Below are 16255 nucleotides of genomic sequence, written 5' to 3'. Positions count from 1 at the left end.
TGCCTGGCACGCTGACGGCGTCAACTGACGCCGTAGGGAATATTCCGTCAGTTTTGACAGATTCCGTCAACGGCATCAGGAATATTCCGTCAGACTTGACGGAATATTCCGTCTCCTTCTCCGGCGAGCCTCCGGCGCCGTCGCCGGCGCCGGAAAATTGGAAAATTTTCAAACTTCGATATCTTCCTCGTTTTTCACCCAAATTTGACAAAATTGGTACCAAAATGAAGCTTAGAACTAGAGGAACACAATTATACTACTTTCAAGGGTTAAAAACCACGAAATCTCACCTGTCAAAACAACCCAACTCCGGCCAACTTCGAATCTATTGATCCCGACGTCCAAATCCTTCAAACGAACCACTCCGAGCCTCCTTGGGACCCCACCAAGCTTCCTACAAGCTTGAAATTTCCTAAAACGTGAGAAATCACGTGTGCATGAACAGTACCCAAAATCGGACGTTGTGGATTCGACGTGAAAACGATGATGTTCTTACCTGGAAATGGTATAGTTGCACTCCTGCAAGTCTCACGAGCTCGAAAATGTGCTTGGTTTGTTCGATCTGTGGAGGTTTAGTGTGCTTGTGTGTGTGTCCGTACGTTTTCAAAGGAAATGGGAGGAATGGGGCTCGGGACAATCACAGGGAAAGGGACAGAAGGGTATGGAGTGTGGGAGTGTGAGTGTGTGGTCCAAAACATGCCAACACCACACAAAAACAACCAATAAACGTAAAGAAAACGAACTAGGGGCAAAATTGTCTTTTCACACGTACGTTAAAATGTTTTTGGGACGGGCTGTCACAAATAGTCATTAAAAAGTAAAGGAAACTATTATTAGCATTTTAAAAATTTAACTGTTTCAATTTTTTTATAACTAGAAAAAAAATAATCTTATGAAGAGTGTACAATTAGATTTTTAGAGTGCGACTAACAATTCTCAAAGTAAAAATTTCGCAAATATATTAGACTGATCACATTGTTGACACATTCTTTATTTTTAAAATTTAACATATAAGAAGTTATAGCACATTTATTATTTATGTTGCCATTCGAAATTCTTTACCCATCCATAATAAATGTATTTTTTTTGTGCTCCAATCATATTAATAGATAAAAATTTAATAAAAATTCACATTCTTATTATTAAAAAAATTCAACAACAAAACAAAAACAATTTATACTTAACTTTCGGTACCTTATTTTATTTATAGGTGTGGAAGTATCGATACATAAGTTTTGGTACAAATGTATCACTACATAACTTTAGGTACCTTATTTTACTCATAGGTATAGAAGTATCAGTACGTAAATTTCGGTACAAATGTATCAGTACATAACTTTCAGTACGAATATATTGATATAAATGTGTCAGTACAAATGTATCGATACGTAACTATAGTATCTAAATATACATATGTACGTAATATGCATATACATAAATATAAAGAAATTTACGCACAATGAAAAATATATGATAATATATGATGAATAACATTTTTAATATGGGAATTAATGTATAACCTATATGTCACATCCTGGCCCGGGGCGGGATCACTTCCCGGGCCCGACTCCACTACCGTAGCACGATATTGTCCGCTTTGGGCTTACCATTCCCTCACGGGTTTGTTTTTGGGAACTCACAAGCAACTTCCCAGTGGGTCACCCATCATGGGATTGCTCTAGCCCCCTTCTCGCTTAACTTCGGAGTTCCTACGGAACCCGAAGCCAGTGAGCTCCCAAAAGGCTTCGTGCTAGGTAGGGATTGGAATATACATTTAAGGATCACTTCCCTGGGCGATGTGGGATGTCACAATCCACCCCCCTTAGGGGCCCGACGTCCTCGTCGGCACACACGTGGCCAGGGTTAGGCTCTGATACCAAATTGTCACATCCCGGCCCGGGCGGATCACTTCCTGGGCTCGCTCCACCACCGTAGCACGATATTGTCCGCTTTGGGCTTACCATTCCCTCACGGTTTTGTTTTTGGGAACTCATGAGCAACTTCCCAGTGGGTCACCCATCATGGGATTGCTCTAGCCCCCTTCTCGCTTAACTTCGGAGTTCCTACGAAACCCGAAGCCAGTGAGCTTCCAAAAGGCCTCGCGCTAGGTAGGGATTGGAATATACATTTAAAGATCACTTCCCTGGGCGATGTGGGATGTCACATATAAACTAAATAACTATCACAACCTATTTAATATTCAAAAATTACAATTAAATTATAAGGATTAGAATTAGTTTTTAATCTTAGACAAGGTTTTATTCAAAAGCTAATCTTACACAAGGATTAAAATAGAATTTTTCATAAATAATAATGTCATTTAATAAAAAAAATCTACCATTTTGTAGGGTCCGATGATTGAGGCAACAAATCAAATGGTTGAAAACATAACAACATTTACTAGATATTATATTAATCTATTAAAAAAAATCATTTAATCAATTGGACATGTGTTGTTAAATTTGATAGTAAAAAATTTTGCCTTCAATTGACTCAGAGCCACGTAAGAAATTAAAAGATCGGTTGAAAAGAGTTTGCTATTATTTTTTACTGTTGTAAGTCTACATGGTAGTTTTGAAGTCCTCTTTGAAGATGTTCTAAATGTTATTATTGTTTCTTTTTTAAGTCGATATGATTAGATATTTGATTTTAAGTTTTTTTGTTTCTATTGCTTAGTGAAGTTGTTGTGGGGTTTTGATGGGTGAAGTGGAGGGGAATGCATGGGGCCACAAGAAAAAGAAGACCCGTAAGATAAGAAGACCTCTTTTAACTTATGCATATGTGGATACCTGCACCGGCCGAAAAGAAATATCCTAAAGGTAAAAATCCAGTGATTGATAAGAAATATATAGTTTATTTTACATAATTTAAGCTTCTACCACTTATTATTCAACAAAATAGGACATAATGTTTGACGATTTTAATTGTTGTTTTAAACTTTCATGATTAGAAATGTCTTGGAGGATTTTGTTTGGACAGATTTTTATATGGTGATCCACAAATGAATCTCATAATATTGGTTTGATTAAAAAGATCCCTACGTGTGTGTTTTCCAATATTAAGTTTTTGAAAAATTATAATTAAAATTCAATTGTCCACGTTCCTTTTATTTTTTATTATTTTTTTTTTATTTTTTATTTTTTTTCTGGTTTGTATCCGAGGAAATTGAACTTTGAACATATTTTAAAATTGAACTTTTGACACTAAAGAAGGGTCAGCCCTGCACATAGACTTATGACTTTGCAGATACATATATGCCTTGCGAACCCCTTTTTTCAAGAGCCTCCCAAAATCAAGTTCCTAAAAGAGAGTTTTACAAAGAAACATCTTATTCTCCCTAGTTACTTTTTCATTAACAGCAAACTGATCAAGAAAATGAGTCATTTCATTGCACACGCGAGGCCTGGACAACATTATAAATATTTGTAAAATTTAACAAACCCTTAATTTCATCACGAAGGTTCACTCCAAAATAATTAGCAACGCAATCAGAAAATTGTCGAATTTTTGATAAATCGTTTTCCAATGTGGGGTAATTTTTTGCATACTCAAATATGTTACCTACTTATATATTTCAATTTCAATTTATATGATCACTTACAAACTACAACCACCCTAGCTTCAGTACCAAGTTTGTCTATAATTTGTAACAATTAATTATTTCTTCCAAGAAATCAAATTCGGCTAATGAAACAATTAAACAAACATCATATAGAATGATCCAAAAACCAAGATGATCATATTGTATATGAACGGAATAATTAAAGGGAAACGTTTTATTGATAGGCTCTTTGAGAACATAGCATATTTATATTTTAAATCACTAATCATGTTCATTTTTTTTTTGAACGTGTGATCTAAATTCACAATTAGACAACATAAAATCTACATCTCTTTCTTATGTAAAGTGTGTATCGTGATTAATATGAAAGTCAAAAGCAGTATAGAAATTTGTAGAAGAAGATCTAGTTTCAGTATATACAACTCCAATATACACATACAAAACGTAGAACTTAGAGCATAAGAAAACGGTACTATTACATACACTTACTAAAAGAGCCAACTATCACGAAAAGCTGACTGGTAATTCAGCAAAACAAGTAAGAGCACAATGAAAGCAGCAACACCCCAAGGTGAGCTTCCTTCTGAAGGTATATCGTGAGTCCTCCGCCGTTGTTCCCACAACGACATGGAGAAGAGCCAATCAGGATCCATATATGAGAGCCCCTTCACAATGAGGATGAGAACTACTGGTGTGAGCAACAACACCCAATTGAATTGCACTCCAACTTTGTCCACAACTGTCTCAATGGAGGAGTACCATGAGATGCCTAAGAAGATGGAGATTACTGCTAGGATTAGGAGAACTGGGTAGGGCAGAGGACTTAAAGAAAACCCTTCTAAGAAGGAGCTGGTTGGGCTTTTTCCATAATAAGCCATGGGATTTGAAGACAAGGTTTTTTAGGTGTTGAAAGATAGGCACAAATTCAAAAGGAGGTTATGAATTGAAGTCTTTTTGGTTTTATAGACAAACTAGCCTTCATGCACACGCTCACGCGCGTGCAGAAGACATTTTTTGAATCACGGCGTGCTACGCGCGACTTACACATTTTAAATGTATTTATATGTGTAAATTGACAAAAAAGAAAGTCAAATATTTGGAGTAAATGAATAATCTTAGATCAAGCTAGACCAAACCCCTCATAAACCAATTAAAACAACTGAATCCATATAATAAAATTGGTCTCTATAGAATTTACATTAAGAATAGAGAAAATTATATTTAATAAACAACTAACTGAATCACATTATTGATAGCCCATTGTGAGGCTAATCCCACCCCCTCCACTTAGTGTAGATAATATCGTTTGTTAAAAAAAGAAAACAATCATTTGATAACTAATTTAATCACATTATTATCTGCGTGCGAAAGATCTTTTTTATAACCAGCATTACACGCTTCTTAAGATGTTTTGAATGTGTTTAAAAATAGAAAAAATAATATTTAATAAACAATTAATTGAATCATATTATTGCTAGCTCATTGTGAGGCTAAGCCCACCACCTTGCCCCTTAGTTTAGATAATATTGTTTGTTAAAAAAAAAATGATCATTTTGACAATTAATTTAATCACATTATTATCCGCATGCGAAAGACCTTTTTTTATAACCGGCATTACATGCCACTTAAGATGTTTTGAACGTGTTTTAAAATAGAGAAATTGAATCACATTATTGCTAGCATATTGTGAGGTACCAATTAAAAAAAAATAGCACAGAAAAACTAATTAAAATGACGAACATTTTTGGAATCACAGCATGCTACGCGCGACTTACACGTTTTAAATGTATTTATATTCGTATATTGATAAAAGGAAAGTCAAATATTTGAAGTAAATAAATAATCTTAGATCATGCTAGAAGAAACCCACCATAGATCAATTAAAGCAGCTGAATTCACATAATAAAGTCGATCTCTATAGAATTTACATTAAGAATAGAGAAAATAATATTTAATAAACAAATGATTGAATTACATTATTGCTAGTACATCGTGAGGCTAAGCCCACCCCCTCCCTTTTATTGTAGATAATATCTTTTGTTAAAAAAAAAAAAAAATCATTTGACAACTAATTTAATTACATTATTATCCGCGTATGAAAAACCTTTTTTATAAATTGCATTACACGCCTCTTAAGATGTTTTGAATGTGTTTTAAAATAGAGAGAATAATATTTAATAAATAACTAGTTGAATCACATTATTGCTAGCCCATTGTGAGGCTAAACCCACCCACCTCCTCCTTAGTGTAGATAATATCATTTGTTTAAAAAGAAAAATCATTTGATAACTAATTTAATTACATTATTATCCGCGAGCGAAAGACATTATTATAATCGGCATTACACAACTCTTAAGATGTTTTGAACATGTTTAAAATAGAGAAAATTATACTTAATAAATAATTGATTGAATCACATTATTGCTAACCCATTGTGAGGCTAAGCCCACCCCCTCTCCCTTAGTGTAGATAATATCGTTTGTTAAAATAAATAAAAAAAATCATTTGAGAACTAATTTCATTATATTATTATCCGTGTGCGAATGACCTTTTTTATAACCGACATTACACGCCTCTTAAGATGTTTTGAACTTGTTTAAAAATAGGGAAATTGAATCATATTATTGCTAGCATGTTGTGAGGTACTAATTAAAAAAAAAAAAAACAGAAAAAATTAATGATTAAAAAATACTGTTAAAATGATGAAAATGCTCCTGCCTTATTTGATGCATTATTTTGGAATGCCTTTGAAATTTTTTGTCATGGGGGCATTTTTGTCCGAATATTTTTGTTGAAGTTTGGTGACACCAAAATTACTATTCACTTTTCCATAGGCTTTATATATAGATAATGGGGGAGTGAATGTTTTGGTGGTGTAAAAAGTCATTTCTCTTTATTTATAAATTATTAGCTCACACGTATAGAAAAATAATCATTAAAAAGTAAAGGAAACTATTATTAGCATTTTAAAATTTTAACTCTTTCAATTTTTTTATAACTAGAAAACAAATACTCTTATGAAGAGTGTCCAATTAGATTTTTAGAGTGTGACTAACAATTCTCAAAGTAAAAATTTCGCAAATATGTTAGATTGATCACATTGTTGACACATTCTCTAATACAAATAGCTCTTAGAAGTAATGTAGTGAGTTTGCTTAACTAAGAGCTTCTTCAAAGGATGTGTCAAATTTTAAACATCAAAACGATATTTGATGGCTTATGTGGCAATTCGACATTTTATATAATATTTTGCCCCACCCAATATGTTAAATAATAGGGGCTTTTAGATTTTAGGGTTTCAATAAGATTGGTTTTAGATTTGAACCCGAATGGTTTTCAAAATCTAATAAGCCATTATTTTTAAAATTTACCATATAAGAAGTTATAGCACATTAATTATTTATGTTACCATTCAAAATTCTTTACCCATCCATAATAAATGTATTTTTTTTGTGCTCCAATGTGACGACCCGTCCCTAATTTTATGTTCTTACAAATTTTAAAAGCGTGATTTTACGAAAATGCCCTTAGAGGCGAGGGTCTTGACTTTTGTTGATCAACGTATAGTGAGGTGTATGAAATATTCCTTTAGCATATTCCTGAAGTACTTGACGATACAAACGTGTAGGCACAAGTAGAAGCACATTAATTATTTATGTTACCATTCAAAATTCTTTACCCATCCATAATAAATGTATTTTTTTTGTGCTCCAATGTGACGACCCGTCCCTAATTTTATGTTCTTACAAATTTTAAAAGCGTGATTTTACGAAAATGCCCTTAGAGGCGAGGGTCTTGACTTTTGTTGATCAACGTATAGTGAGGTGTATGAAATATTCCTTTAGCATATTCCTGAAATACTTGACGATACAAACGTGTAGGCACAAGCAGAAGCGAATTGGGAGCTACGATTAAAATTTTATGGAATTACAAACCCGAAAAGTATTTTTGTAAAGGTTATCTTTACTATTATATATATATATATATATGTATGTATGCATGTATGTATGTATGTATATATATATATAATTATATTACTATTTTATTTCATTTTAGTTGAGAAAGGAAAAGAGGAGGTGGCGGATGAAGTATGAGAATGAGGAGAAGAGAGAGAACCCCATTGATTGGAGAAAACATAACGAATCAGGAAGGAGAAAAGAGTAGAGGGCCAATCTGAGAGATGAAAAAGGAGGGAAAGGAGAGGAGATGAAAGGCAGCAAATTGGGTCTTGGACGATCCATCTCGTCGACCCGACAGCAGACCCGATTTTGGGTGGCGAAATCCGGCGTTTTCCCTCGATTTTTCCCACGAATTCTACCCAACCCTTACTTGCATACGCAATCTTAACCTCCATTCTCTCATTTCCACTTAAAAATCTGAGGGTTATGGCCTTTATTTTGCGAAGAACGAAGCTGACAGCTTCAAGGACACCCGACGGCAATTCGCCATTTTTCTGCAACCCTTCTCATCGATCTTTACCATCAAATAGCTTCTCTAAAGGTTAGGAACATAACCCAAGCATTGATGGAGGCGTTGGAGCGTGTATGGAGGTCGAATCGAAGCACACTCATTCTAGGGTTTCCGGCGGGTTTGAGTAAAATTGGAGCTCTTCCCAACCAAATTGGTTTTGGCCATAGGTAAAAAACTTGCTCTACTCATTGAGATCTTTATTTCTATGAAGTTTGGGAATTTTTTGAAATAGTTGGATTTTTTGGTGAGTCGGGATGGCCGACTGCCACCCACGGCAGAGCATGGCCAAGGGCCGTCAGTGTTATTCTTAGGATAAATTAGTTGTCTTAAGTTCAGTTTTGGTAATTGTATAACGTAGGTTGATCGTTTGGACCTAAATTCATTAAGATACGTTACTTGGTAAAGATGTAAATCGACGATCCGACCGTTGGATCGTCACCAAACTTTAATACATTATAGTACGTAGTACTTGAGGACTATAGGAACTTACGGATCGGGAATCCGATATACGGATCTTCCCGAATTGGATTTGTAAGTTCATAAAATAAAATGTTAACCGCCACTTGGTTTTGGAAATTGGCGGAGATCCGACCATTAGATCGTAATGGAACTTTAGGATGTTGTTCTGGAAGTATAATGCGGATCTTCCGAATCGAACTACGTACGGATGTGTGTTATGTAAGTTACATATTTTATTGATAAGAATTCTGAGTTGTGATTTGATAATTGTTCTAGGCGCCAATCGTTCGTGACGCCTCTATGGTTATGCTAGGGAGTTGTAGCGTGAACTCCAGGTGAGTGGGCTTTTGTTTTCAATATATATATGTATGCTTGGTATTTTTCCCAGAAAATGCGTTTAAATGGAATTATGTTTTGAAATGCCATGCCTCATGCTTTATACTTAGATTATGAGTTAGTATAGTATGCATAAATGTGATTTGACGCTATGGACGCTCAGGTAAGTACCAGGTGAGTTGTAGATTGTTTATGTAAATTGATGATTATGTGAGATGTGTTGAGAGCTCATAAACTTGCACCTCGGTGTTAGTGCTCCTGCCCGTGGTTATGGCACAATCCTTCACGTGATGTTCACCTCCCGCACCATACGCTCATCTTGGATCCAAGTTAGGTGCACAGTCCTATCGTATAGACCACTATAAGTGGTTCCGACTCGTAGGTGACCTGCAATTATTCGCACCGTCTTCACGTGATCATAGCACTTAAGTGTATTTATTTACACCCAGTCATGTCGTACAGACCACTTTAGGTGATTCCGACTCGTGTGTAGGTATATTTTTTGAGATGTGGATTTGGGCCATACAGGTCACGTTAGGTGACTCTGGCTATATGGATGAGCTCTAGATTCAGTCGTACAGGTCACGTTAGGTGACTCCGGTTGACATATCATTTGCATTGATTGATATCACCTGACTTACATATTTAATGCTGAGATATTTGACATGGCATATATGTGGATTTTGCTAATTCGAGTATGGTTTCGATATATGTATATATTCTATTTTCTAGGAAATTATACAGGTTTTACGACGAGGGGTTACTACCTTTGATAATTGAAATGGTTTTTAAAAAGTTTGTTTTTAATATGGGAATTAATGTATAACCTATAAACTAAATAACTATCACAACCTATTTAATATTCAAAAATTACAATTAAATGCCAAGGATTAGAATTAGTTTTTAATCTTAGAGAAGGTTTTATTCAAAAACTAATGTTACACAAGGATTAAAATATAATTTTTCGTAAATAATAATGTCATTTAATAAAAAAATTCTACCATTTTGTAGGTCCGATGATTGAGGCAACAAATCAAATGGTTGAAAACATAACAACATTTACTAGATATTATATTAATCTATTAAAAAAATCATTTAATATATTGGACATGTGCTGTTAAATTTCACAGTAAAAGGTTTTGTCTTCAATTAACTTAGAGCCACGTAAGAAATTGAAAGATCGGTTGGAAAGAGTTTGCTACCATTTTTTACTGTTGTAAGTCTACATGATAGTTTTGAAGTCTTCTTTGAAGATGCTCTAAATGTCACTATTGTTTCTTTTTTAAGTCGATATGATTAGAATTTGATTTTAAGTTTCTTTGTTTCTATTGCTTAGTGAAGTTGTTGTGGGGTTTTGATGGGTGAAGTGGAGGGGAATGCATGGGGCCACAAGAAAAAGAAGACCCGTAAGATAAGAAGACCTCTTTTAACTTATGCATATGTGGATACCTGCACCGGCCAAAATGAAATATCCTAAAGATAAAAATCCAGTGATTAAAATTAAAATTCTATTGTCCACGTCTTTTTTTTGAAAAATTAAGATTAAAATTCTATTGTCGACATCTTTTTTTTTATTTTTTATTTTATCCAAAGAAATTGAACTTTTGACACTGAAGAAGGATTAGCCCCGAACATAGACTTACGACTTTACAGAGACATACATACCTTGTGAACCCCTTTTTTCAAGAGGCTCCCAAAATCAAGTTCCTAAAAGAGAGTTTTACAGAGACACAGCTTATTCTCCCTAGTGACCTATGTCGGCTTCCATTACAAAACCCTTTCATTGAAGGCCCTTAGAAATTTTTTTGTCAATGGTTGAGAATTTTTATTTAACAAAGTTTAAATAGGCAAATTACATTCTACATAGCCCTAGAAAGGACTAACAAACAAAAAGAAACACCAGTTATGCAAACAAAGCATGAATAATGATTTGTTTATGCAGTGATTACAAAATAATACATAAATAATAAATGAAGCTAAACCACAAACATACAACATCAAAATACCCAAAATAAAATTGAAATTTATCACCAAATTAACCTACCAACCGAAAGAAGCAGTCAAACATCACAACTATATCCACCAACCTGGGATCAGCAAGAACAAAGTTCCAATGCCGACATTAATTCAGAACCAAAGGAGGTGGGGCAAAGCTCCATTGGTTTTGCACACCTTCAATTGAATGAGCGACGATTCACAGAAACTCGGCCAAACTTCTCAAGGTTGGAACTTTTCTTTTTTAGGTTTTCTCTCTTAGATTAGTATAGGTGGCTTATATTAAGGGTAAAGTTCGGAAGAACAAATTTTTAAACTAAATGATGTATCAACAATAACAAACAAACATGTTAATTAATGTTCAGTTAATAATCCAATTATCTACAACTATATCATTTGGTTTGTCAATTTAGTTTAAAAAATTTAGTCTCTCTAACATTATCATTATGTTAATATGATTTTAACGGTCACTAAACCTATTTTTTTGTTTATCAAAAAAAAAAAAAAACCTATTTTCTTTATGTCGACCAAAGTGCATGCATCCACATCTGTGCGGTCTCCAAACATAAAGTCGGTGGAGTCGTGGAGGCACTTTAAACTTTTAAAAATATCAACCCACTCAGCCATACGATAATTACGATACCAATTCAATTCTCCCACCAGAAGTCAAAATTAATAATGAAAAAAACAGATGGTGTGGGCATTAACCCGGAAGCAGATTTTGTGACAGATATCGAAAACCCTTCTGTCGATTTCATATTTTTTTGCGCTGAAATTAGTAAAACCATTTGCAGATTTTGCAACTTGAGTGGAGTAAGATTTTTTCAAATTCCATTAGATTTTTTATTTTATTTTTTTATCAAACAATAGATTTGTTAAATTAGATATTAGATTAAGAAACCGACAAGGTTAGAACCCACACAATGGTATAAGAGCAACACTCCTCTTCATCATTGTTGTAGAGAGCTACTTGCCAATTCCTTTATAAAGAACACACTCAATGAACATTACAAAAGCATGCGGAGAGGAATTTGTGAAATTTTTACTTAAAATATGTCGTTTGCAAATCTCTCTTACATGCTCTTAAATTTTTCGTACAAAGATAACCTTGGAGTTTTAATGAGGTTCTAAATTCCTCTTGGGATCCTAAAGCTAGCAACGGCTGATGTTGTATTAGGCACCCGGCCTTTGTTTTTGTGTTCATGTTTTTTCCATAGGTTCAGAGAAAGCTGCAATCAATAGAATCTTCTCAATCCTCCCACCCCCGGGAGGAAGAACATGAAATCATAGAGGGGCGTCGAACAAAAAAAGAAGTGTAATAGACTAAAAGCTACTTAGTGGAAACTTTGTATTTTGATTATGTTGTACTACCAAGTCACCACGTAACGATAGAGTAAAATACAACAAAAAGACATTCAAAATTTACAATCAAGACTCGAATTTTCAATAACGTTACAACGACCATAATTAACCCAAATTTGACATAGTATTAACAACTTTAACTCATTACGTACAATAAATAAACCAAGGACATCAATCCTCTTACCTAAAATGAATACTAGACAAACCAACTCTCATGAAACGCAGTGTTTAATGATACAGTGGATAAATAACACAACCATTTTAGTAATAGCCACACTTGCAAGCGTGCCTACACTTGCAACACGGTGGAGGCACAAAACATGGCGCCTTGGGAGTTTCTGACGACAACCAATGCACAACCGCTAGCAACAGCAACGGAGTGGCTATGAGCCCCCAATTGATCTCAAATTTCGGGGTTTCAACATCGAAGGAGATCAAAGATGATAGAAGAAGAAGCACTGCGGCCACCGCCAAGAAAACCAGAACCGGGTACGAGGAGGGGGCTTCTCTTTTGCAACAGTGATGATGTCCCATCAAAGATTCAATGGCCTTTGTCAATGGAAGTTGATGTTTCTGCAGAAAAACAAAGTGGATGGAATTTGAAATTTGAAACCCAATTGACATATAAACAAGGATTTGTGTATAGATATAGGTCTGATAATCTCAACCGCACAAGTATTTGGTGTTTTCTTTTGGACTCAGCATTTGGTTTGGTGGTTGCTCTATCAATCGTTTTCATACCAGCTGCCTAATCATACCATTTAGGAACATAACACCACTATATAATCGAAATGAACGGGGACCAACTGAATAAGGGGGCGGGTTGAGTACATTTTAGGCAAAATCCATCATGATCATATAGTAGAGTTCGTAATCAGTGCAGTTCTCAAAAAAAAAAAAAAACGTTTGTAAGCAGAAGTGCTTTTTACGTTTGCAAACAGGCTCTAATACCGCGAATCAAACTGAACAAAAATGTGGAAACATTTGACGATGCATCATTTACACTTAAACTTATGCTTCAATTAGCAATAAAATTCTGACCCCAAAAAGGATTAGACGGCCGATTAACATACATATGTTAGGCCCAAGTCCCTATTATGAACAAACAGCTTTGTTCTTCGATGAGGATTTGCTACCAATTGTAGCTCAAAGAATGAGAAGGGTATGACTACAAAATTTATGATCTCATACACATGTTATCCTATTTGTTTCAACTTACATGTTACAAGAGTTGTACAGTCACGTCAAATGACGATGCCGGTATAGCCCACCATAGGAAGAAGCTTCGGTTAGACTTTTCCCTGGTATTGGAAATTGAGTTAGTAATGATGTTTTAGAGCTGCCAAGGTGTTTCTGCAAGGACCCTCTGCACAAACAAGAAGAAAATGTGGGACTGCTTAAATTCCCTTCAAGTCGATAAAATAAAAATTATTTACCTCCAAATATGGTATGAAGACGTTGAAGATCATCTGGCGAGCAAGTATCTATTAATGCATATACACCTACCTGGTCTTAGAGCTTCGTCTATTTCCCTGAAAATTAAACATAAAACTGTTCAGCTAGTTCTGCATGACACAAATGTATTTCGGTCACCCCAAGATTATCCACTCCAAAAGATAACCGCATTTGGAGATTGTAAATTGTAATAGGTCACTTGAACGTACTTTTTCTTTGGGTAAAAGTATCCTCCCATTGTATAAAAATTGGAAGGCGATAACATCATTTCGAAATCAAGTTTCCGGAAAAGTTTTAAGAGGGAGGAAAATGGGAAGAAAGTGACTTAATGAGCATAGGATCTCGTTTTGTTTTCCCTTTCGATGTAATGGAACATACCCAAAATCTAAGATGATAAAGACAACTTTAGTGAAGCATGTATATGCAAAGTTACCTACCTCTTCGTAAATCCTTCGGAGACTACCAGCACATTTGACTCCCTCAGCCACTTCCCATGAAAAGAAACCTTTCTTGAAGACTGCATCAGCGTCCACTGTCTGCGAACAATGAAGAAGTACACGAACAGAAGCTTCAAGTATAGCAACGCACCGTTCATATTCACTTGAAATTTCGAACACAGGGATCTCAACCCTCTTCAATTATCAATTTGCGAAAAATGCATATAAAAGATAAAAGCCATTCTTCTTCATATTCAGCCCTTTACTTTCATGTTTTCCAACTTGGCCCAAGGTTAATAGTAAAAGCAAGGTTTTTCATACGAAAGGAATACACTTACCTTTTGTGATGCTTCAGAACATTATGCAACAACCGGCAGCAGGCAGAAAACAGGTCAACCGAGTATTGCCCATCTATGCCAGAGAAATGTAAACTTGTTACTGGATTAGAAACTTGGTTATTTGGAATTGTTGAAGAATCATCAGGAGCGGGAGCTTCCGGAAGTTTTAAAAGATGGAAGTTTTGAAAAAGTGCTGAAGGTATACGTAAAGATTGTGCTACATGCCAGGGCTCCATTTGGTACAGAGCATGTTTGCCAGAAATTCTAACCAGTACATCAACACACATAAGAATGACTGATCCTGGATCTGGATCATTGTTAGTATTACCTTTCCTCTGGATCACTCTCTCATAAAGGATTACTGCACTTTGCAAGTGTAGAATAACATTGAAGGCGCTAGCAATGAAGCTCTGGATATGTCTTTGAACGACCTTCAAACTTTTGCGTCCTGAAAGGAAAACAAATGATCAAAAAAGCAAGTCCCAACAGCCTTTAGTCATATGCACTTGAAATCTATATAAAATACGTACTAATAGCAAACATGACCATTACACATAACAGAGTCGTGACAAACAATGTGATTTCATAGAGCAGCATCAATTACCTGGAATCTAGAAGGATAAGTATTATGAAATATACGTAGCAAACTTTCATATTTTTTTGCACAAACATTATGACTAGTAGAAGACATGTAAAGGCAAAGATGTAGTTCACAGTCCCTATGATCCAACACTGGACCAGTATCTTCCAATATAGGTTCCAAAATGCTCAAATGTTTTGTTGTTATGTCCATTTGAAAGTATAATGTTTTTAAATTACATTCATGATATGCGTGCAAAAGGAAAGAGGTTCCTTAACATGAAAATATATCCCAATATGTATTACAGTGTCTCCATTTAATATATCCCAATATTAGAACACCTGGAACTGAAATTTAAGTTAGAATTCAGTTGCAAATGCTACGTGAACAACAGTCACTATAGACACCTTAGACAATATAATAGAACCATATCATTCAAAATTATCATAATATTCCATCCATAGATGTGTTGATTACCTGAAACAAACTCCAGTACCAAATCCAAGCAATCCAGGCCAGCAGCAACAAATGAAGAAACCTTTCCCCCATATACACTTCCAGTATGTATGTCATAACTCATAGTGCACCCTTCCCGCACACCGACTCTCTTTATAGCTTGTAGAGCACATAAAAGATGCAACTCTGATGGTTTCTTTATGAACACTGTGAACGATGACGTCAACCTAGCTTTAAGTTCATCCAATAAGTATGGTCAGCCAGACAGAAAAGCTTCAGAAAATCCCATAGGACAATGGATCATTTTGGTGCTCGACTCTGTCTCATGAGATACCAGGGTGGCTCTTTTTCCCTGTAAAGTTATGCATTTCCCCAGTGCCTGTAACTGTAGCTGAACCATCTTGTCATACAAATTTCTGGTTAACGTAGGATTAGTCAGAGGAAAATGATTCGCCAATTCTTCCACGTACTTCAGAACACCATCTAAACACACAAAATAAAAAAAGTGCGGCACCTGATCCATGTCCACTGATTCCAACAACAAGAGTTGTGTGATGCCAGTAAAAATATGCACCAAGCTTGGGGACAGGGGAGCACTATTCATATGCAAACTTAACCTCAAAATAGCTGACGATGCAACAAACTGCCTGAGCAAAAACGATGCATCTGGGTAATCATCTTTTAGCAGGCGTCTCAACAAGGGCTTATTTAAAAATTGCAATTCAAATGAATCAACATCAGTCACTGCACTAGCAGCCAAAACTGCACCTTTCAAATGTAACTTTCTTCTACGGACACTACCAGA

General features: G+C 35.3%; 1 protein-coding gene across 1 annotated transcript; it reads right to left on the bottom strand.

The window, feature by feature from the left end:
- Nucleotides 1-4050: 4050 nt before the first annotated feature.
- On the bottom strand, nt 4051-4440 carry LOC137728235 (uncharacterized). Its single transcript, XM_068467081.1, has one exon. It carries the CDS (start codon nt 4438-4440, stop codon nt 4051-4053), a length of 390 nt encoding a protein of 129 aa, XP_068323182.1.
- Between the last annotated feature and the right edge of the window lie 11815 nt (nt 4441-16255).

The sequence above is a fragment of the Pyrus communis genome, chromosome 3, assembly GCF_963583255.1.
Source record: "Pyrus communis chromosome 3, drPyrComm1.1, whole genome shotgun sequence".
Classification (NCBI taxonomy): Eukaryota; Viridiplantae; Streptophyta; class Magnoliopsida; order Rosales; family Rosaceae; genus Pyrus; species Pyrus communis.
This window is presented reverse-complemented; position numbering and strand designations above follow the sequence as displayed.

Bases quoted from the DNA above. Each gene is read 5' to 3' on its own strand.
- LOC137728235 (XM_068467081.1), bottom strand. From the start codon at position 4,440: ATGGCTTATTATGGAAAAAGCCCAACCAGCTCCTTCTTAGAAGGGTTT.